Source organism: Fukomys damarensis, unplaced genomic scaffold, assembly GCF_012274545.1.
Source record: "Fukomys damarensis isolate Sample0158 unplaced genomic scaffold, DMR_v1.0_HiC HiC_scaffold_37, whole genome shotgun sequence".
NCBI lineage: Eukaryota > Metazoa > Chordata > Mammalia > Rodentia > Bathyergidae > Fukomys > Fukomys damarensis.
Genome location: NW_022900949.1, coordinates 4,548,375 through 4,569,922, shown reverse-complemented (window position 1 = coordinate 4,569,922; position 21,548 = coordinate 4,548,375). Strand labels below are relative to the sequence as shown.

The window sequence follows — 21,548 nt, the reverse complement described above, 5'->3', positions numbered from 1 at the left end:
ACCCATGTGCAACCAGCACTAGTTATTAAAAGGCTATCTTTCTTCCAGTGAGGGTGTTTGGCTCCTTTGATGAAGATGAGGTGGTTTGGTATGTCTGGAGTTGTTTCTGCATCTTCTAATCTGTTCCACTGATCCTCAGGACTTTTTTTGTCATCAATATGCTGTTTTTTGTCACAGTACATTTTACATTATAGTTTTAAGTTGTAAAACTCCCTGCCTTGTCTTTGTTGTCTAGAAATGCTTTTGCTATTCTAGGTCTCACCTTGTTTCAAATGAAGTTTTGGGTTGTTTTCTCTATTTCTGTGAAAGACAATGTTGGAGTTTCTATTGGGACGGCATTGAATCTATATAGAAGGTTTGAAACTGTGGCTATTTTCACTATTTTGATTTTTCCTACCCAAGAACAAAAACTGTCTTTCCATTTTTTTGATATCCTCTTCAGTATCAAGCTATTTACTTGTGACAAAAGAAGAAATACTAATTACAAGTATTACTAATTACATATTTGAAAGCAATCAAATATACAGCTTTTTAACTCTTAAATAATAGGAGAAATCCCTGATTTAAATAATTTGAAATAACTAAATTATGCTATTTCTACACTAATTAATTTGATGGTTTATAATCAGAAAACATCATTATGTTTCCTTTATCATTGAGGAGTTTAATCATTCTTGAATCTATAATCTCCCTCCTTAGTGAATTTCAGTTCTCAGACATATTTTTTCCTTTCAAAAATCACATAATTCATTGCACATGTCCTATTCTTTGTTGTAATTCAAATTTGCATAGATATGTACTTACTTAATGTGTATAATCACATGTGTACACTAACCACTAATGTAGCATTAGTGCACATTGCCTCTCTCTTTAATATAAAATACTCAATTATAAGATATATAGTTTTATGATAAAGACCAGTTCATCGTAGGCAAAATATCTGGTATGTAAATACTTGCGTTTTGGTTTTTTGTCTTTTCTCCATAGGCTAGAGTACTGGAAATACCATTTCCTCATTTTATGAATGTAAATTCTCACATATAAGAGTAAAAATTTCAGAACCAAGGAAAGCTCAGAATTCCAGAGTTGAGTCCTAACTTTCTTGTCCTTAGTTAGCAGAGTTTTACTTCAAACATTCTGATGCATAGATTTCAATGCACTTATTTTACCTACCTGGAGGCAACTCAGGTTTAATACTTAACTATCAATATGATTCACTTAGGGGAAATGCAAATAGAAATTTTCACATAACAATGTTAACAGATCTTGGCTGTTTCTTTAAAATCAAATGAAGATCATCAATACTTAGTTTATACGATTTTTGCAAAAAAATCACTGCAACTTTCCATAGATAGAAAATATCAGCCTCGACCATCCTCAGTGGAGGAAAGATAGCCTCTTTAATAAATGGTGTTGGAAAAACTGGATGTCAACCTGCCACAGAGTAAAATTAGGCCCTTATCTTTCACCATGCACTAAATTAAAATCCAAATGGATTAAAAATCTAAATATTAAAACAGAAACATTAAACTTGCTGGAAGGTAAGTTAGGCAGAACTCTGGAAGACATTGGTATAGGAAAAGACTTTATGAACAAATCCTCAGTAGCACGGGAACTAGCAGATAGAATCAACAACTGGGATCTCATCTTACTAAAAAGCTTCTGCACTTCAAAAGAAACCATCAGCAGAACTAAGAGACAACCTACAATGTGGGAAAATATTTTTACCAGCTGTTCCTCAGACAAAGGACTATTATCAAGGATATATAAAGAACTCAAAACAATCAGTCCCTCCAAATATAAAGACCGGATTCAAAAATGGGCATCCGAAATGAAGAGACATTTCTCAGACAAAGAAGTAAAAGCAGCTAGAAAATATTTGAAAAAATGTTCCACATCACTGGTCATTCGAGAGATGCGGATGAAAACAACACTGAGATTCCACCTCACCCCACAAAGAATGGGTGCTATCAAGAAATCACACAATAACAAATGTTGGCGGGGTTGTGGGGAGAAAGGAACCCTTCTCCATTGTTGGTGGGAGTGCAGACTGTTGCAACCACTATGGAAATCAATATGGAGATACCTCAAAGAGCTTGGACTGGAGGTTCCATTTGACCCAGCCATCCCTCTGCTGGGTATCTTTCCAAGAGAACTAAAAGAATCATATCACAGAGAAGTATGTGCACCCATGTTTATAGCGGCACAGTTTGTAATAGCTAAATCTTGGAAACAGCCCATTTGCCTATCCGTTGGAAACTGGATAAAGAAGTTGTGGTTTTTCTATAAAATGGAATATTACTCAACCATAAAGAACGAGAAAATAGATTTATTCATAGGAAAATTGATACATATTGAAGATATACTCCTAAGTGAAATAAATAAGTCACACGTGTGTAAACACCAAATAGTTTCCCTGGTGTGAATAATCTGCAACAATGCATAAGATTCTGATAAGATTACTGACTTTTTAGAAATGGGAAGAAAGGAGCTAAAGGTGTAGGGAAGGTGGGATGGGTAGGGGAAGAGTAAAAAGGGAAAAGAAAAAAATGTGAGAGAATGAAAAGATGAAAATAAAGTGTTTGTAGATGGGGAGGGGTGGAGGGGGTGAAAGGAGGGCAGAGGTAAGGGGAAAAAATGAGAATCAAGACTTGTCATGTAGAGGTACAAGATCCCAACAATGAATGTAACTGTACTGTATCCCTAAAATGTACCAATAAACTCAATTAAAGCTGAAAAAAAAAGAAAAAAAGTAAATGTCAGCTTCATTTGTCAATATATTTAACTGGGAAGGGTTTTTAATACCCAACTACTGTACCCTCATTTGGAAATCTATTTATACAGATCTTCTTTTCATGTTCATAAGTGATTTTTCTTAACACCAAAATAGAAGACCACTGCCCGAGAATATTTTCTGCATTTAGACAGTAACTCTTTAGTATTATCTTACTGACAAAAATATCCACTGTCTATATTAATACATCAACACTTATTAATGCTTGACTCAGAATTGATGCTTTACCCAGATTTGAATTTGGTATAAATTTGATACATTATACAGATTTGATATGTCATACAGATGTAAATGATTATCTACTAAACTTTAGTTTTTGATATCTCTACATAACTCCATTCTCTTTCACACTTGTTCCTAAATGCAATGCATATTTAGGTGAGTAGAACCTACTCACAGCTGGGTGAGCAGAACGGACTGTCATTATCCTCATATCAGTAAAGACTTATGTATTCCTAAACTGATTCTGAAAAAATCTTACCTCAAATATGCTTAATATTTGTTTAGTACTCACATACTGATTTATTTAAAACATACACTGAGGTTAACTAGTACTCTTCTAAGCAGCCTACAACATACTTATTATCCTGCAATGTACCAGCTTATATTCAAGGTAAATTCAAGGCTTTCTGGAAAGTACTTATTCTATTTCAACTGTTTTCATTGTTTCTCAGCTTTGTCATATGAAAGGACATCATATAATTTGTGACTTTATTATGATAATGTTATCCTTTCAAAATTCCCATGTCTGTCTTCATTTCAAGCAAGTGAAAATTTCCAGACACTATGTGAGTGGAGGGTGTATGTTTTAAATTCAACATATGATGTGTACTCAATATTACTATCACTTATATTTTCCCAATAAAAAATTAGTCCTATCCTATAATCAGATTCCTAAGGTATAATTTCAAAAATTTCCCTGAGGTATGTTTAATAGTAATCCTTGCATCATTAGTGATCAAAAAATTTCACCTTGCATTACAGGAGACTGTAAAGTGGGATGAGCATTGGGAAATTAAACCGTTAGTCACATAGTATTTACTTGCGAATAAATGTGCAGTGAATATAAATACATACAGTTTCTTCTGCTCTTACTCCTTCGTAGAAATATGGAAATGATCACCCATTTCAAAAACATATATACCTATATGAAATTTGGAACTCATTCTACACACATCACAGATTACTAACCGCTATACAATCATGGTGAGCTACCAGGGATGTAAAGCACTCTACACAGATAGAAAATTTGTTATCAAGGGGACTGAAGCTTATGATGAAGTAAAATGGTAATTATTGTCTCAGCAACATTTCTGACATTACGTTCTTTTTTATGTGTGTAGTTTTTACATCTGTGAAAAAAATTTCTATGATTTCTGAAAAACTGGCCAATTAATGTGTCAATAGAGTCTACTTATTCTTTTGCAAAGATTTTGCTTGTAATTACTTCTGTGTTCCATGATGGAGATAAAAACTGGGGAGTGAGACATGAATTTTCTCTAAATACATGCATATACTTGCACAACGCAAGTACAAAATGTTCCATTATGCAAAAACTAAAATGACAACTTTAGATACCTGCCAATTTTATTTGAATGTTGTTAAATTGAATCTTTTATCATTTGTTCTACTGATGCCATCTACTTTCAAATTTAGCCTTATATTATATATTCATTACCTATTAATAATTGGAGAAGCATCTAACATGTTTAATCCATGCTTAATGCAGTAGTATAAACTAGAAATGAGGGGGTGAAGAGAGGGCAGGAGTATGGAGGAAAATGAGACCCAAGACCTGTCATGTAATGGCACAAGAGCCCAATGACGAATGTAACTGTACTGTATACCTAAAATGTACCAATAAACTCAATGAGAAAAAAGTAAACTAGAAATGAACTCAGGTGTGAAAGATTGAAAACAACGTGCCATACTTCACGTACTAGTAAGTGGTGGAGACATAATTCCAAATTAAGTTGTCAGTCTCTGTGTGTGATCTGTAAGTCATGGTCATTCTTAACAATCATAAAGTTTTCGGCAGAGGTTATTGCATCTGTACTGTAGTCATATATATGAAAATTAAACTCTTTTCAGTTTTTACAGTTGGAGAGAAATCTAACCTGACATGATTTTTCTTGAAGACATTGACAAGAATGATTCATAAAAGAGGAGTAGGATATGGAGAACTTCAAGGAATGCATAGAGTGGGGGTCAGGCATGAAAGAAAAACTAATCATTGTAGAGCTTCTCAATCTTTGATCTTTACTTCTAGATTTCCTTTCTAAAGTGGATGCAGCAGTTGTCACCCCTGATCTACTCGGAACTCCTAAGGGGAGAGTACAGTAAGAGATGGGAGGGATGGGAAAGAAAAATGGGTGCTTGTAGTGTCAAAGAAATATGTGCCTGGATTTGCCTGGTAAAATGCCCCGTGTGCATCATGAGACCCTTGTGCAAATATTTTTTCACTTGTTTCTGCCCAAAACGTGTAACTAATTATACAAAAATGCACTCTCCCTATTTCCTTTTAAAGTGATAATATAGGGACTTTTATTCAGAAATGTGCACATGAAGGGGAGGGCGGAGGGGGTGAAGGGAGGGCAGGGATATGGAGAAAAATGAACCAAGATTGTATACTTAAAAAGTACCAATAAACTCAATAAAAATAAATTTAAATGAATTATATTGAATGCATAACTTAGATGCTGCTATAAAGGAAATCTTCATTCATTGCTTCATGACATGATGGCTATTTTCATCCTTATGATTATCTTCCTTGTCTCTACCATCATTCTTTGGAGATTTTGAATAAATAGTTTACTGACAGCCACAGTATCCTATCATGGGTTGGATGTCTATGAGAAACAAGACTTGTGCAAGGAAAGGAAAACTTCAGCTGAGATTTTGGGTATCCTGTAATAATCAAATACAAATGTTTCACAGTCCTCTGAGCTGAAACTGCACACAACCATCACCCATCCCACTGTCCAAATGTCTTCATCCTGAGAAGCAATGTTTCCAACGGTCTTTCCTCCATCCGTTACTTTCCGAGTTAGTCTGTGTGTCTACTATGGAATGTTCAAGCTTATCCCACACTCCTCACCTCCCTGAGGACCAGAAAGAGCTCAAGGAAAGCATAGAGAATTGATTTGGATGGTGTCAAATATGGACTTCCTGATTCAGATGAACATGAAGGGGTAAATACAGACATATCCAGATGTCAAGCAAACATGAAAAGAATTGACTGCTTATGCCATGTCACAGAACTTTTAAATGTCAGTGCACACAGCTGATACCATATTGGCCCATATTCCAATCTTGGAAATGTCTAAAATTCACTCCTAGACATCTCCAGAAATTTTTCATTTTCCCAACTGAAATTTGCACCTGTAGGAAGTACACTAAATACCACCCCTCAAACACTCATGGCTCTGTAATAAAACGTTATATGAGGTTAAAGATAACAAATTTCAGAAAAAAATGAACAATAAAACCAAGGATGAAAGATTTAGGATTTTCAGATAAGTTTTGGACTTTCTTTATTAACACATTTTATAAACCACACTCAATAAATGGCAAAGTTCCTGGGATTAGATTTTCCAATGGTGGAGCCTCTTCATGGTGCTACTGATGTCCTTGTTCCTCAGGCTGTAGATGAAGGGATTCAGCATCGGGGTGACCACAGTGTACATCAGTGAGGCCACCATGCCCTTTCTGGGAGAATATGATACAATTGAACCAAGATACGTTCCAATGCCTGTTCCATAAAATAAGCAAACAACTGACAGGTGAGAACCACAGGTAGAAAAGGCTTTGTACCTCCCCCCAGATAAGGGGATTTTTAGAAGGGCAGAAACAATTTTATAGTAGGAGAAAATGATCCCTGACAGGGGAAAGAAACCAAGGAGGATTCCAACCACATATGTGACTATGTTTTTGATTAAGGAATCAGAACATGAAAGGTCAAAGATTTGAGGAGGGTCACAAAAGAAACTAGCAATTTCCACTTCTTTGAAACAGGTAAATTGTAAGGTAGTTAAATTGTGTACCTGGGAATCCACAAGGCTAGCAAAGACTGACAGCAAAAGTAATAATTTACAGCGGCGAGGGTTCATGATAACTGCATAGTGGAGGGGGTGGCAGATGGCCACAAAGCGGTCATAGGCCATCACTGTCAGAAGTATGCTGTCCGTACATGCAAAAAGGATAAAAAGTGACATCTGTGTGAGGCAGGCCCCATAGGAGATGACCCTGCTTTGAGTTGAGATGCCCACAATCATCCTCGGGACTGTAGAGGAAGTGAAACCGATGTCAGCCAAGGACAGGTTGGAGAGGAAGAAGTACATGGGGGTGTGGAGGTGGGAGTCAGAGCTGATGGCCAGGATGATGAGCAGGTTCCCGAGCACTGTGACCAGGTACATGGACAGGAACAGTCCAAAGAGGATGGGCTGCAGGTCTGGGTCCTCTGAGAAGCTCATGAGATGGAACTCTAAGACATGTGTGAGATTATGTCTTTCCATGTTGCTTGAGAATGTTTCAATAAATTTCATAGAAAAAAATGAAAGAAAAATATCACCAAAGCTCTACATATATTCTGCTTTCAAATATTCATAAACAAAGAATTCCTAGCAGGGATCCGCAACATTCCATGATATGCTCTTTCATGATAAACCACATCTGGGACTCCGTGTTGGGTGGATTGTGTGCCACCTCCTCTGTACACTTTTACTTTACTGATGCTCTATTTCATGGTGTAAGCAGATCAAGGATATAGAGTTCTGAAGTCCTTGATCACAGTAAAATGTGGAAACTTTTTTCCAAAATGTATATGGTTAGTTAAGCCATCCCTCTTTAAGAAAATAGGATCCCATTGGAAGAAAATTGAAAAGCATTCAAATATTTTACATTTTGCACTCTTAAAATGCTACAATATTCCTTGATTAGGGTGTCTACAAATACTATAAAGTCTAGGATTTTATTATCTGAAAATTAAAGATAATTCTCTGCAATCAGAACGGTTTGCTTTGAGCCATTGTGTTAAAAAATAATGATTATTCAGTTTTGTTGTTTTTTCTAATTCCTTCTTGTAGGAATGCAAGGCCTTACTGAGTCTTTGTGAAGAAATGATGTATACATTTGTTTAGGTATAAATTATGCAATAAGAAACTTTCATCCTTGTCTTTGTTTGCACTCAGATTCATATTTTGTCCCTTCAGATACATGCATATAATCTTTGGACATAATTACCACAGATGTAGACTAGGGTGTGCTGTATACAGAAAAATAATAAATGATAAGAAGTGCTTTTGCCTTTTGAAATTTTATACAGGTGTATATAGTCATACAATATCAGTAAATTATGTGCTATATGAGACATCTCTTCCTTGACTCTGTAGTCTACCATAGCTTGATAAAACGCTTTGCTGCTGTTCTGATCATAAACCCTCTGGTAGCAAGTTGACCACTTTGGAAATAAAAGAAACTCCCAATTGGTTGAATTCCAGCTTTCCGAATTCTAATGAGCAGGTTTTCACATCAGTCTGTCCTGAAACAGGAGTTGCATTTTTCATTTTTCAGCTATGCCATGGAAAATGGGACCCAAATTTTCCTCAGGCCATTCTGTGATTTTAATTGGGAAAAATATCACAAATAGGATATGAAATAATGTACGCACACTTTAAAACTCATAATCAATAGGACAAGTTATGTGAAATCTTAACATACATGCAAATAATGTACTTTCCCCTCGAGTGTAAAATCGGGATAATAATTATCTACCTTATGTCGGTGGTGTAAGAAAATATTTGAAAATCCCTTAATTTGCATCACTGTTCATTCTGTTAGGAATATATTTATCTGGAGACAATTGTCATATCTCCAGATACTTTAGGCTTAGCCTAATATATTAATTAGAATATTTATATTTCAAAATTTTGAGTCATTTTCTTAAACAACAGTTAAGTACCACAGTCTGAGAATATCTGCTAGCATTCAAAATTTCCTATGCATAGTATCTACAGATATTAACATAAGTATTTAATAATATTTACACCATCAATAATATTCTTTAGATCTCTGAACGATTACCTAAAAATTTGAGTGCTTGCTGTCATTTCCCCTGGTCTCATGTCTATGAATTTTCTTGTCAGTATTTCCAGGTCAAGACTGATTGATGAATCCACAAGCAATTTCCTTAAAAATTTACCGAAAAGAAATCTAAAATGCATCTTAGTGTGTAGTAGAACATCTACTGCCCCCCAAGTAGTGTAGATAGTATCCACAATGAGTGGTTTTTAGGTCTTCTTCAATCCTATCAAAGGTAGGTGAGGGAGGGAGAGGGACGACTCATTTACATTGTAAGTTAATTAGAATGATAATATTGTCAAAATTCTTTTGCTTCTTTCCCATTTACTCTTGTTAAAATGGTTGTATAATGCATTGCAGTGATATTTTTCTGCTTTTGAAGAAATAATGCATGTAAAATTTCATGTTTTGCAAAATAGGAGACTCATTTTTACCTATATCCTCTTATTCATCAGATTAACCTGCAAAATATTACTGCCATCTTTTCAGTAATGATCTGTTTATGATACGACACAAAGAAATGTCATCATCACATAAGGAATAACATTTCAATTTTGCTTCGGATGTGGAGCCTGCGGCCAAGGAGTAGCACTTTAGAAGTAAGTATGTTAGTCATGTGTCATTGACCTGTTACCAAGGGCAGAATATATGTGAATCTCTCTTCCTATCTGTGCTCATAATGCTTGAGAAAAAGAAGGAAAATAGCTTTCATTCACATGTGTGACAACTAGGGAGCCCTATAGCTTAACTATTTAGCAATTGTGAGATTTCTTAGTCTCCATTGCATTAATCTCTGTTGTGACCTTTATAATTTCCTCCCTTGTAAGAGCTATAGGCTTGATTTGTGCTTCTTTTTTCTATATTTTGCCTTTTTTTCTTTATTGGTACATTTTATGTATACAATGTGGTTAGATTTATCATTGGGATCTTGTACCTTTTCATGATATATTTTGGCTCTTATTTTTCCCCCTTCCCCTACCCTCCCATCAACTCCTCCACCTTTACCTATTTACAGAGACTTTGTTTCCATTTTTTTACTTTTCTCTTATTTTTTCTTTACCCTACTTAGCTTTCACCCTACCACTCGCACTTCCCCTGCACCTTTAGACGTTTTTACTATTACACAAAAGTGTAAATAAGAATCAAATTGATTCGTTCTTTTCCTAGAAATTTAAGATTCCGTATTAGGTTGTTTATTTGAGCTTGCTTTGTTTTCCTGATGTGAAAGTTCATGGCTATAAATTTTCCTTATAGGACTGCATTCATTGCTTCTCATAGGTCAGCTTTTGTTTTTAAAATAAAGATGTACACCATTAACCAAATAGGAAGTTTTTTAAGCATAAGTAAACTGCATTCAAATGGAGCCTGAAGTGGTATGAAGACTTTTAATCCTCCTAAGTTTCAGGCATGCAGTCATCAGCCCGCTTCTCTTTGTGCTTTTAAAACAATATGAATATATCTGTGGTGTTTTGTTTCTAAATAATCCATAGAGGCAAAATTTAGAATATTACAGTGTCCATGCACTCAGACAACAAACAAAATATATGTTGTCTTGTCTTTACATTTGTGAAATGAATGGAGCTTGTGACTCAGGGAAGGGTGCATTCAATGCTGAACACAGGTTTTAATTTTTGATGTCTCCTTTGTGAAAAACAAGCTATAGGTCTGGAAAATCAGCTGTAAAGAAAAGTACATCATTCCTCTCCACACGTATGCATATAGATGCACAAAAACAAACAAAGTGACATGTAACAGAAATAGAAAATGAGTGACTACAGGACACAGGAGATAAATAGTAAAAATTACACTTCTCGTTGATAGCGATGATAGCTAAATTTTAATTGGCTCTATTTTTATGCACATTAACCCTAAATTGAACACTCCTTATCTGCATAATCCTCAGTGCAGTTGCTTCAAGTAAAATTTAACCTTAATGAAAAAGTTCTGTCAGAGATATTTAAAACCTCCCCTACATCCTTGAAATAATGAGCTGAAAAGACTAAAAAATAAGTCGATAGATCCTATCTGATACACTGAAAAAAATTTTAGTTTCCAATACACTGAGAGACTTTTGCAAAGGTTTAGATTTGATAATCATAGGCGCTTTAGAGGCACATTTGCAACTCTGTCAGAGAAATGAAATCAAGACATGGCTTTTCCATATTGCAGTTGTTTGGAAATAAGGGCAAGCAAAGCATGGAGATGAATGTGGAAAGTTCAAAAATGCCTTGCAGTGGTGGCAGGGGAGAAATCTGTGCTCCCTCAAGGAAGCATTATCTCAGATCTTTGCCTGTCATCCACATCTGTCTTTGGTGAATGTGGCTGGAGGCATCACTGGTCTGCTCTGTGAACTTTTAGAAAACTCTGACATGAAGGGCACAGTGAGCCTGGGACCTCCCTTGAAGTAACAGAAAATTAATTGTCTGCTTGTGCTAAGAGACAACCTCACAGAACATCCTATGTTTGTAATCAGACAACCCAGCTCCACCTAGTCATTATTTTACATAGCAACCTAATGCAGCTTCTATGAAAGTGACAGATTCTTCCATTTTTTTTACCAGCAATAATAATGTAGGCAAATATAACTCCAGGAAGACGGAGAACATGAAATAAAGCAAGACACATAGAGGAAATGGCTGAGTGACTGAGAATTTCACTAGGAATTTGTACCTGGAAGATAGGAAGTACTAAAATCCAGTTCATGACGGTGTGGTTACTGCCTTTCTCAATATCCGATCATTGCCCTTATAATCCTTCTAGAGCACTTAGGAGACACTGCAGCAGGGAGTGTTTTCTGCTGTTATGGGTGAGGCATCAATGGAAGAGAAACAGGGAGACTGGAAAGCAAACTTGGAAAAATAATTCTGTAATTCCCCACTACAACAAAAATCATAAAATTTCCATTCTTTACAATTGCTACTTTTCACATTTGTACCCTCACATCTGCTCACCAAAAATATCATGCTGCTCCTCAGGATAAGGAAATAATACCTTTAAGCATCCTTCTTATAACAGTGCGGTCGCTTTGCACTTACTGGGAGATGCCGTTTCTCTGCTGGGTTATAGTGAAAGAGATCAGGTCCACAGAGCCCCTTATGTCTGCTGCACAGGGAAGGTTCAGTCTGTCCTCAGCATTGAAATTAATACAAAGACACGTAGAAGCTTCATCATACAGAGAACAATAGAGCCTCAGACACTGGAATGGAGCTGGAAACAGGTCTGGAATCACTAAAGGGCTGGAGGCTAATTATTGCCTACGCTGTGACCTTGGGTCTCAGTGCACAAAGCTCATAATTAGTCATGTTGGTCCATGCTATCAGTCTCTAAGGACTTCCCATGAAAGGGAAGAAGGTGACAAAAGAAATATTAACATCCACAAGAGATTTTGGATTCTTCACCTACTCAAATAAGAGTACCTTGTATTGTTTTCTTTAAATGTACCAATGAACTTAATGGGGAAAAAAGGAAAAGAAAGTATCATTTCCTAATCACTTCTGTCATTTATATGCACTTTTTACATGGTTATTTGACTTTACTTCATTTTGGAAGAGAAATCCACTAACAAAATTACATTCTTAACCATAATCAGTATACACTGTAATATTGTTGTAAGTCACTCAGTATCATATACCTTCAAGAACTTTTCTTTCTTCAATCTGAAAACTTATGTTCCACTTTGAAATTCGTTCTCCATTCTCACAGCATTACACTGGAAATTTTAAGCCGTGAAATCATCATACTAACATAACCAAAATGCTAGATGTTGTGACATTTACTGTTCTTCTGTAGTCTCCCCACAGTACTTACATTTACTTTGTTCCTCAGGCTGTGAAGGGATTCAACACACGGGTGAACCAAGTACACATCACTGTGGCTGTTACACTGTTTCTGGTAAAATTTAATAAACCTGAGTCAATATAGTCTTTCACACATGTTCCATAAAATAAGCAAGCAACTGACTGACATTCAGGACTCAAAAGTAGAGAAGATATGGGTTTTAGGTAGCAGATGATGATTTTCAGATGATAAAACAACTTTAATATAAGAAGATACACCATAAGTTTGGCTGACAAAAGAATGTGGCACCATCAGAATTTCGCTATGGTACAGGGAAAGTTGTCCAAATGGAGAAGATTAAGGAGGTGGGCAGGGTACATAAGAGATTGACAATCCTTGAAATAGGCAAGTCTGAGTACAGTAAAGTTGTACATGTCAGCTCAAAAAGATAAGGAAAAATAAAAATCAAGTCTGTGACTTCACAAAGACGGTGGTTTAAGATGGCTGAGTAACTCATTGGGTTGTGGAGGGCCACAAACTCATCATAGGCCACCACGGTCAGGACCATAACTTCTATACATTCAAAGTTGAGAAAAAGATGCTTGTGTGAAGCAGTCCATTGAGGGGATGGCTGTGCTCTGAGTTTGGGGGTCCACAATTGTCTAAGAACCATGGGGGAGTTGAAATAGACTGAGTCATTTTTGACTGCTGTTCATGTATTGACCTTGCATGGTGTTTTCATTTCATCTTGGTTTTTAGGTTTACTGGTTTCATGCTTATATCTAAAATATTCTTGAATATTTTCTGGAGTGGTGGTTGCACAATCATGTATCTCTTGAGCCAATGTTTTACATGAAAGGGCCTCACTGCTATGTTGAAGGAAAGCTTTGTTGGATATGTTAATCCGGGTTGAAAATTATTTGCTCTCAGAGGTTGAAATACTTCACTCCAAACTCTTCTGGCCTTTAAGGTTTCTGTTGAGAAGTCTTGCTGTATTTGTAAACGTTTTACCTTTATCTGTAGTATTTTTTTGTTTTACTCTGGTTTTAAAGTTTTGGTTTTGTTCTTTTTCTTTGTTCCCTGGTAATTCAATAAGCATGTCTTGGTGAGATTCATTTTTCAGTATAGTTGTTTGGTGTTTTGGATGCCTCACTTAAGAGAATGGTGAACTCTTTCTGTAAACATATTAGTACCTCCATATGAATTATCATCTAGCTTTTCTGTAACTCCAATTAAATTTATTCTTTCCCCTTTGAAATTTATTTTACTGGTCCATTTTATGTATACTTTATGATCACATTCAGCTTTGGGAAAATTTACCTATCATGATATACCTTAGTTCTGCTTTCCCTCCTTTTCTGCTTGCCTCCCCTCCATACACCACACTTCCCTTTTTACAAAAGATTTGTTTACATTTTCTTCCTTCTGTTCTCACATTTTCTCTTTTCCTTCTTTCCTTTCCCCCACCTTCCTACTTCCCCTTAACCCTTGAACCTTTGCTTCCTATTTCATATTATCTATTATACATTTTGGCACTTCAGTTTCTCATACCAGAGAAGCAATTTGGTATTTACACATGTGTGTCCTCCTTATTTCACTTAAGATGATGGCCTCAATATGCATTCGTTTAACTATAAATGCCTCTACTTTATCATTCTTTATGGCTGAGTAGTACTCTAATTTATTGAGCAAAAAATGCATCTTCTTTATCCAGTCCAAGATTTAGGTATTACAAACTCTGTGGCTATATACATGGGTGGGCATATATTGCTGTGATATAATGATTTTCATTCTTTTGGAATGATACCCAGAAGGAGGATGGCTGGGTCAAATAGAACTTCTAATTCTAGCTTTTGAAGAATCTCCACAATGATTTCCAAAATGATTGCATTCATGTACACTACCATTATCCAGTCCAAGATTTAGGTATTACAAACTCTGTGGCTATATACATGGGTGGGCATATATTGCTGTGATATAATGATTTTCATTCTTTTGGAATGATACCCAGAAGGAGGATGGCTGGGTCAAATAGAACTTCTAATTCTAGCTTTTGAAGAATCTCCACAATGATTTCCAAAATGATTGCATTCATGTACACTACCACTGAGTGGAGAAGAGGTCCTTTTTCCCAACAGCCCTGCCAACTTTTGTTATTGGTTGATTTCATGATAGCAGCCATTCTTTCCGGGGTGAGGTGGAATATTAGTACTATTTTCAGTTGCGTCTCTTTAATAACCAGTGATGTTGAATATTTTTAATATGGTCATTTACTATTTCTACTTCTCTGTCTGAGAAATGTCTGTTCATTTAAGACGGCAATTTTTGGACTGGGTCTTTAATTTTGGTGTGGTCTAACTCTTTAAAGTTCTTTAAAAATTCTCTTTACTAGACCTTTGTCTGAAAAACAGGTGGTATATTTCCCCCATATTTCTATTAACTCTGTTGGTGGTTTTTCTAATTGTGTAGAAAAATTTTAATCAGCTCAGATCTCAGTTATAGGTTACATTTTCTACTTCCCCTAGACTGAGGGTTTGTTCATATAAAGTCTTTTCCTATTCCAGTGTCTTCAACAGTTCTATCTAATCTATTTTGTAGTAGGCTTAGAGTTTCTGTTTTAATATTTTGGAGGCCAGTCATGGGCCATTGGCATTTGACATTTGAAAGATAACTTCTTCCTCTGCAAATTAAGGCACTGACACAATGTGTGATCAGAATGTTCCTGATTAACATTTGTTAAGAGTTGTTCCTTTTCAAGGACACTGATTGTTAAACTTGTTTGTTCTTTGACCCTGTGATGGGAGGAACTCAAAGAGATAGCCAAAGATCTGACATTAGCTGTAGGAGTCAGGTGCTTCCTGTTGATAGCCAAACATCTGACGTTAGCTGTAGGAGTCAGGTGCTTCCTGTTGATAGCCAAAGATATGATGTTAGCTGTAGGAGTCAGATGCTTCCTGGTGATAGCCAAACAGCTGATGTTAGTTGTAGGAGTCAGGTGCTTCCTGTTAATGTGCCTTTAAAGGGAGCTGTTTCTGTGAAATAAATCAGACATCTCTTGGTCTCCACTCCGGTTTGAGTGTTCTTTCCTTTCTCAATCCTCACTCCCCATCTCAGGCTGGTTCATGTTGTGATGGCTGGGGTGCCACAAGTGGCATCATCTCTTGGTCTCCACTCCGGTTTCAGTGTTCTTTCCTTTCTCAATCCTTACTCCCCATCTCAGGCTGGTTCGTGTTGTGATGGTTGGGGTGCCACAAGTGGCGCCCGAACAGGGACCTGAGTATCAAGGGATCCAGTGAAGGACACCGCGGAGAAGAATGAGGCCTCAATGAAAAGGTACGGAGCAGTGAATTTTCTTGTAAATATTAAAAATGGGAGCCGGCAATAGTTGCATGCTTTTTGTACATATGCTTAGAGATTTATTGCGTGTCCGTGGTTCTCGAGTTGGGCAGCAACAGCTGTGTAATTTTTTTAGAATTTGTTGAAATGGTTTGTCCCTGGTTCCCTGAAGGAGGCACTGTAAACTTAGATACTTGTAGTAAGGTAGGAAAATGATTATAAGATTATTATGCTGCACATGGTCCCAGTAAGGTACCTGTGGATGCTTTCAGCTTATGGACTCTTATTAGAAATAGTCTGGATCCAAGACCTGAAAGTGAAAAGGATGGGTACAACTAACCCTAGAGGAACCCTAGTGCATTGCACTTAAACCTTAGAAACTGGTTGAGTACTTGTTCTTTTAGTTTTTCTTCTGTGTCCTTACAATTGTTTATCAGAAAACTGTGATCCGGATCATTTTGGAGGCTGGGAGGTCCAGGCAGACGTGCTAGTGGGCTCCCTGCTGCAGGGGCTGGAAGACGTCCCTTGCCCCTCTGGTAGGAACTCTGTCTCTCTGTTTCTGGTCAAGGCAGAGTTCTTCTGCTTTTGGAAGAGGAGATTAAGGGGTTTCCCCGACAGAATTCCTGGTTCTTCTTTTGGTTTGGTTTTTGTAAGCCTTTGTCTTACATTCTGTTTGGCTTCTTTTGTTCCCTTGTTTGTCTGTTTGCTTATATTGAATTTTCTGATAAAATGTGACGGAGCTCATCTACCCCCCTCATCTTGATTTTTAAACCATTTCCAGGAGGTCCGTTGATCTACAGCCAACCCTGGACTCCACATAACTAAGAGATTTCAAAACAACCCAGCCTAGGAATTGCTCAAACTTCTGCTCTGTGGCAATCAGCTGTTACTGAAAACTATTTAGTTTTGGTAACATTTCTTGTGCATTACAAATTCTTAAACTGCGATTATAGGGTTAACTTGCTCTTTTCTAAAAACTCAAGATTAATACTGTTCTATTGAGAGCCAGTCAAATTTTAAGATGTAACAATCTTAGAACAGAAAAAGGACACTTTAAGCTGAAGTTTGTTATAGAAGGTTAATAGTAATTGAGTCAGAAAAATATTAGGAAAGCTATAAGTAAGAGTTATACTTTTAACATGAAAGGTTTTTATATGTTTGTCTTGTTAAAAACAGGTAAAGAAAGATATATAAGATCAGAAGGCCTAAGTAGGTAGAGAAGGTGTATGGAAATGATTTATGTTTGCTTGTTGGTTTCAAGTCTGTTATAAAAGGTTTACATTTACAGTCAAGAAGAGCTTTCATTCCTTTAACCCTAATTCTACAAGAGATCTCTGTTAATTTTGACCTGCAAATGTTTGACTAGTCGTAACTAGAAGATTTTACAATTCAAGTGGTCAAAACCATCTGAGTGCACTCTAGTTTAAATTGTCTTATATGTTTGTCTGTCGAAATGTTCAGTGTTTTTCTGATTGTTTTTTATCAACATGACAACAAATACAAATAGATTGTTGATTTCTACAACCTCGCTTTATAGGATTAAATAAAAAAGCAGTTTTGTGGAAAGTGTTATGTGACTATGCCTCAGGAATGACAGTTGAATCGCACATCCCGAAAGTTCATGGATTGGTCCTGTGTGACCTACTCTGTGTCTATTGGCAGGACTTTGGTGGACAGATACAGGATTCCCTCAGACTAATATACAGAAGCTTGCTGCTGCCTTTGGAGAAGTACAATTACAAAGGCAGAGAAAGAATAATGTCTTGTGTTAATGCTCCTTATATGTTATTAGTGGGAGATGTCTCAGTTGTATATGAGAATGATAATGAATATAATGTCAGCTGTTATAACTGTAATTTGACCAACTGTATACAAATGTTAATGGAAATTGAGAAAGTACTAGGTAGACAAAAAAGAGTTATGGGATTGATTATTGCAGGGATTGTAGCCCTTATTATTATCATAGCTATAGCTGCAACTGCTGCAGTTGCTTTGGCACAAGAAATTTGGGATGCTCAGTATGTTAATGTTTTAGTTAAAAATGTCACTCATACTGTAACCATTCAAGTAGATTTCAATCAAAGATGAGAACAAAAGATAAATGCTTTATATGATGAAGTTAGTCTTATGGTAGAAGAAACACGGGCACTGAAAATTCATTCTCGATTGATATGTCACCCTGGTTATCAATAGATTTGTGTAACCAATAAGCTATATGATGATTCCATCTATGACTGAAGTAAAATACAAAGGCATTTGAAAGGTGTATGGTATAATCAAAATACTTCCCTAGATTTAATACAGTTACATCAAGATAGTTTGGATCTACAGAATGCCCGTTCCTTAACGTTTGATGCCACACAAGCTGCTCAGTGTTTAATGTCAGTTAAAAGAGGTCTTACCCTCCATGGCATCAGTCACCTTATTGTTAGGTCCTGTTATTGTAATTAGGATAAGAGTATATCTAGGATGTGTTATATTACCCATATTAGTGTGCATGGTGAGTTCATCTTAGATGAACACGGCAGGAAAGATTCATTGCTTACAATTGCACATTAAGTCTCCCATACCTTCAGTGTAATCCCTACAGAGGCTAGTAGTCAAAGACGGGTAAGAGAAGTGTAGAGATATATCCAATTTAAGACAGAGCATGAGTATCAGAATTCTCATGGCTTGATGATGGGTAAGGGATTTCTCTGGACATTTCTCACCTGAGACAGGCACAGTCTTTCTGCTGAGCTGGTAAAGTCCCTGCTCTGAATATAATAAAAAAGGGGAATTGTGGGGGCCAGCATTGGCCTGCTGGCATTTGACATTTGAAAGATAGCTGCTTCCTCTATAAATTAAGGCATTGACACAATGTGTGATCAGAATGTTCCTGATTAACATTTGTTAACAGTTGTTCCTTTTCAAGGACACTGAATGTTAAGCTTGTTCTTTAACCCTGTGATGAGAGGAACTCGAAGAGATAGCCACAGATCTGATGTTATCTGTAGGACTTGGGTACTTCCTGTTGATGTGCTTTTAAAAGGAGCTGTTTCTGTGAAATAAATCAGACTTCTCTTGGTCTCCACTCAAGCTTGAGTGTTCTTTCCTTTCTCAGTCCTCACTCCCCAACTCAGGCTGGTTTGTGTTGTGAAGGCTGGGCTGCCACAAATATTTAGATCTTTTATCCTCTTTGATTTTAGTTTAGTTAATGGTGAGAGATATAGGTCAAGTTTTAATCTTGGCAAGGTGAATGCCAGTTTTTCCAGTAACACTTTTAAAGAGGTTATCTTTCATCCATTGATGATGGTTGACTCCTTTGTCAAAGATGAGTTGGCTGAGTGAGTCTGTAGTTGTTTCTGCATCTCCTAATTTGTTCCACTACTCCTCAGATCTGTTTTTTGTTTTTATTTTTGTTTTGCCAGTACCTTGCTTTTTTTTAATCACAGTAGCTTTGTAGTATATCTTAAATTGGGGATTGTTTTACCACCCCATCTTATCTTTATTGTTTAGTATTGATTTTGCTATTCTAGGTCTCTTCTTGTTTCAAATTAAGTTTTGGATTGTTTTCTCTACTGCGTGAAAGATGCTATTGGGATTTTAATTGGGATGGCATTGAATCTACATAGCAGCTTTGGAAATATGGCCATTTTCACTACTCTATTGTTGTTGTACCTAAGCAAGAACAAGGAATATCTTTATATTTTTTGATATCCTCTTTGATCTTTTTATTTCAGAGTGCTGTAATTTTTAAAGTAGATGTCTGTTATTTACTTCTTTATATTGATTCCTAGATATTTTCTCTTTTTTTTTTTTGGATGCTATTGTGGTAAGAATTATTTACCTAATTTCTCTCTCAGTAAGTCTGTTCTTGTACAAAAAGGCTATTGATTTTTGAATGTTGACCTTGTATACAGTTATACTACTAAATCTGGTTATTATGTCTAGGAATCTTTTGGTGGAGTTCTTGGGGTCTTCTATATGGACTATCATGTCATCCACAAATAATAATTTAACTTCTTCATTTCCTCTCATTATTATTTTTATTTCTTTCTCTTATCTAATTACTGTAGCAAACATTTGCAGATCTATATTAAATAGGAAGGTGATAGTGGTCATCTTTGTGGTGTTCCTCATTTTGCTATGAAATATTTCAATTTTTAAATGTTTAGTATGATGTTGGCTATTAATTTATCATAGATGGCTTTTATGAGGTTGAGATAAAGACCATCTATTCCAATTTTCTGCAGGATTTTATTATGAATGAGAGTTGGATTTTTTTCAAAGTCTTTTCTGTATCAATTGAGATGATCATATGTTTTTTATCCTTGACTCTGTTAATATAGTGTATTACATTTATTGATTTGCATGTGTTAAAGAATGCTTTTATCCCTGAGATCAGTCACACTTGGTCAGGGTGTAAGATTTTACATGATCTGCATTCTGTTTGTGTGTCTCATGGAGAATTTTTGCATCTATTTTCATTAGGATGATTGGCTTGTAGTTCTCCTTTTCAGTTCGGTCTTTCTCTGCTTTTGGAATCAGTATAATGGTTGCTTCCCAGAGTGAATTTGGGAGTATGGCTTTTCTTTGAATTCCATTAAAGAGTTTGATCCTTAGTGACATTAGCTCTTCTTAAATTTCTTGTACAATTCAGCAGTGAAGACGTCAGGAGCCAGGCTTTTTTGTTGTTAAGTTTTTAATTACATTTTCAATTTCATGTATTGATATTCAGTTGTTTCAAATTTACATACCTTCTTGGTTTAACTTTAGTAATTCATATGCATGTTGGAATCTGTCCTTTTTTGTGTGTTTTCCATGTTATTGGAGTACAGGTTCTCAAAGTAGATATTGGTGAGCCTCTAGATTTCTTCTGGGTCTGTTGTAGTTTCACTATTTTCCCTGTTCACCCATCCAAGTACTAACCAGGACTGACCCTGCTTAGCTTCCAAGATCAGACGAGATCGGGCACTTTCAGGGTGGTATGGCCATTGACCACCCTTTTTGTTTTTAATGCATAGATTTAAGCCTTTTCTCTCCTTTCTCTGATAAGGTTTGCTAAAGTTTTGTCAGTTTTATTTATTCTTCTGATGAACCAACTCTTCAATTTGGCAATTTTTTGTATTTTTCTCTTTGCCTCCATTGCATTGATTTCTGCCCTGATCTTTATGTCCTTCCTTTTATGAGGTTGGTAGACATCTTGCTCTTCTTTTTCTAGAAGTCTGAGGTTCAGCATTAGGCTTTTTATTTGAGCTTGCTTTGTTTCTCTAATACATCTATTCACTGTCACGCGCACCTCGCCAGCAAGGAGCATGCAACACTCAGGATTCTTCTGATGCACGCTTTATTGGAGGTTCTTCTACATTCTTCAAGATGGCGGAAAGACCCCGAGCCGGACGCGAGCCTGCCTTTTATAGCCTCTCGGGTGACGTGGCCCATTTCTATTGGTCAATGCTGGCCTGCGTCATTCTGACGAGCCAAGCGCCCCTTCTGCGCATGCGCGAACCGCCGTCACCGGCGGACTCACATCCGGGATTCATGCAGGGCATGAAGAGCCCGGAAACAATGGCGCGTGACA

At 36.5% G+C, this 21,548-nt stretch overlaps 2 protein-coding genes across 3 annotated transcripts in view; one reads left to right on the top strand and one right to left on the bottom strand.

Moving 5' to 3' along the window:
- Window positions 1-21,548, top strand: part of LOC104860579 (olfactory receptor 7D4) — a 100,716-nt gene that overhangs the window by 68,760 nt on the left and 10,408 nt on the right. The gene's annotated exons all lie outside the window — the stretch shown is intronic.
- On the bottom strand, window positions 2,837-11,924 carry LOC104860582 (olfactory receptor 7E24). 2 transcript variants are annotated; one of them, XM_033759833.1, is made up of 2 exons: window positions 6,417-7,327; window positions 2,837-2,874 (listed from the first exon to the last, which is right to left on the bottom strand). In XM_033759833.1, exons 1-2 carry the CDS (start codon window positions 7,306-7,308, stop codon window positions 2,837-2,839), a joined length of 930 nt encoding a protein of 309 aa, XP_033615724.1. In that variant the 5' UTR covers window positions 7,309-7,327. The 2 variants fall into 2 exon arrangements, with proteins under 2 accessions (XP_033615724.1, XP_033615723.1); XM_033759832.1 differs by lacking the exon at window positions 2,837-2,874 and adding an exon at window positions 11,908-11,924 and having other exon boundaries at window positions 6,379-7,312.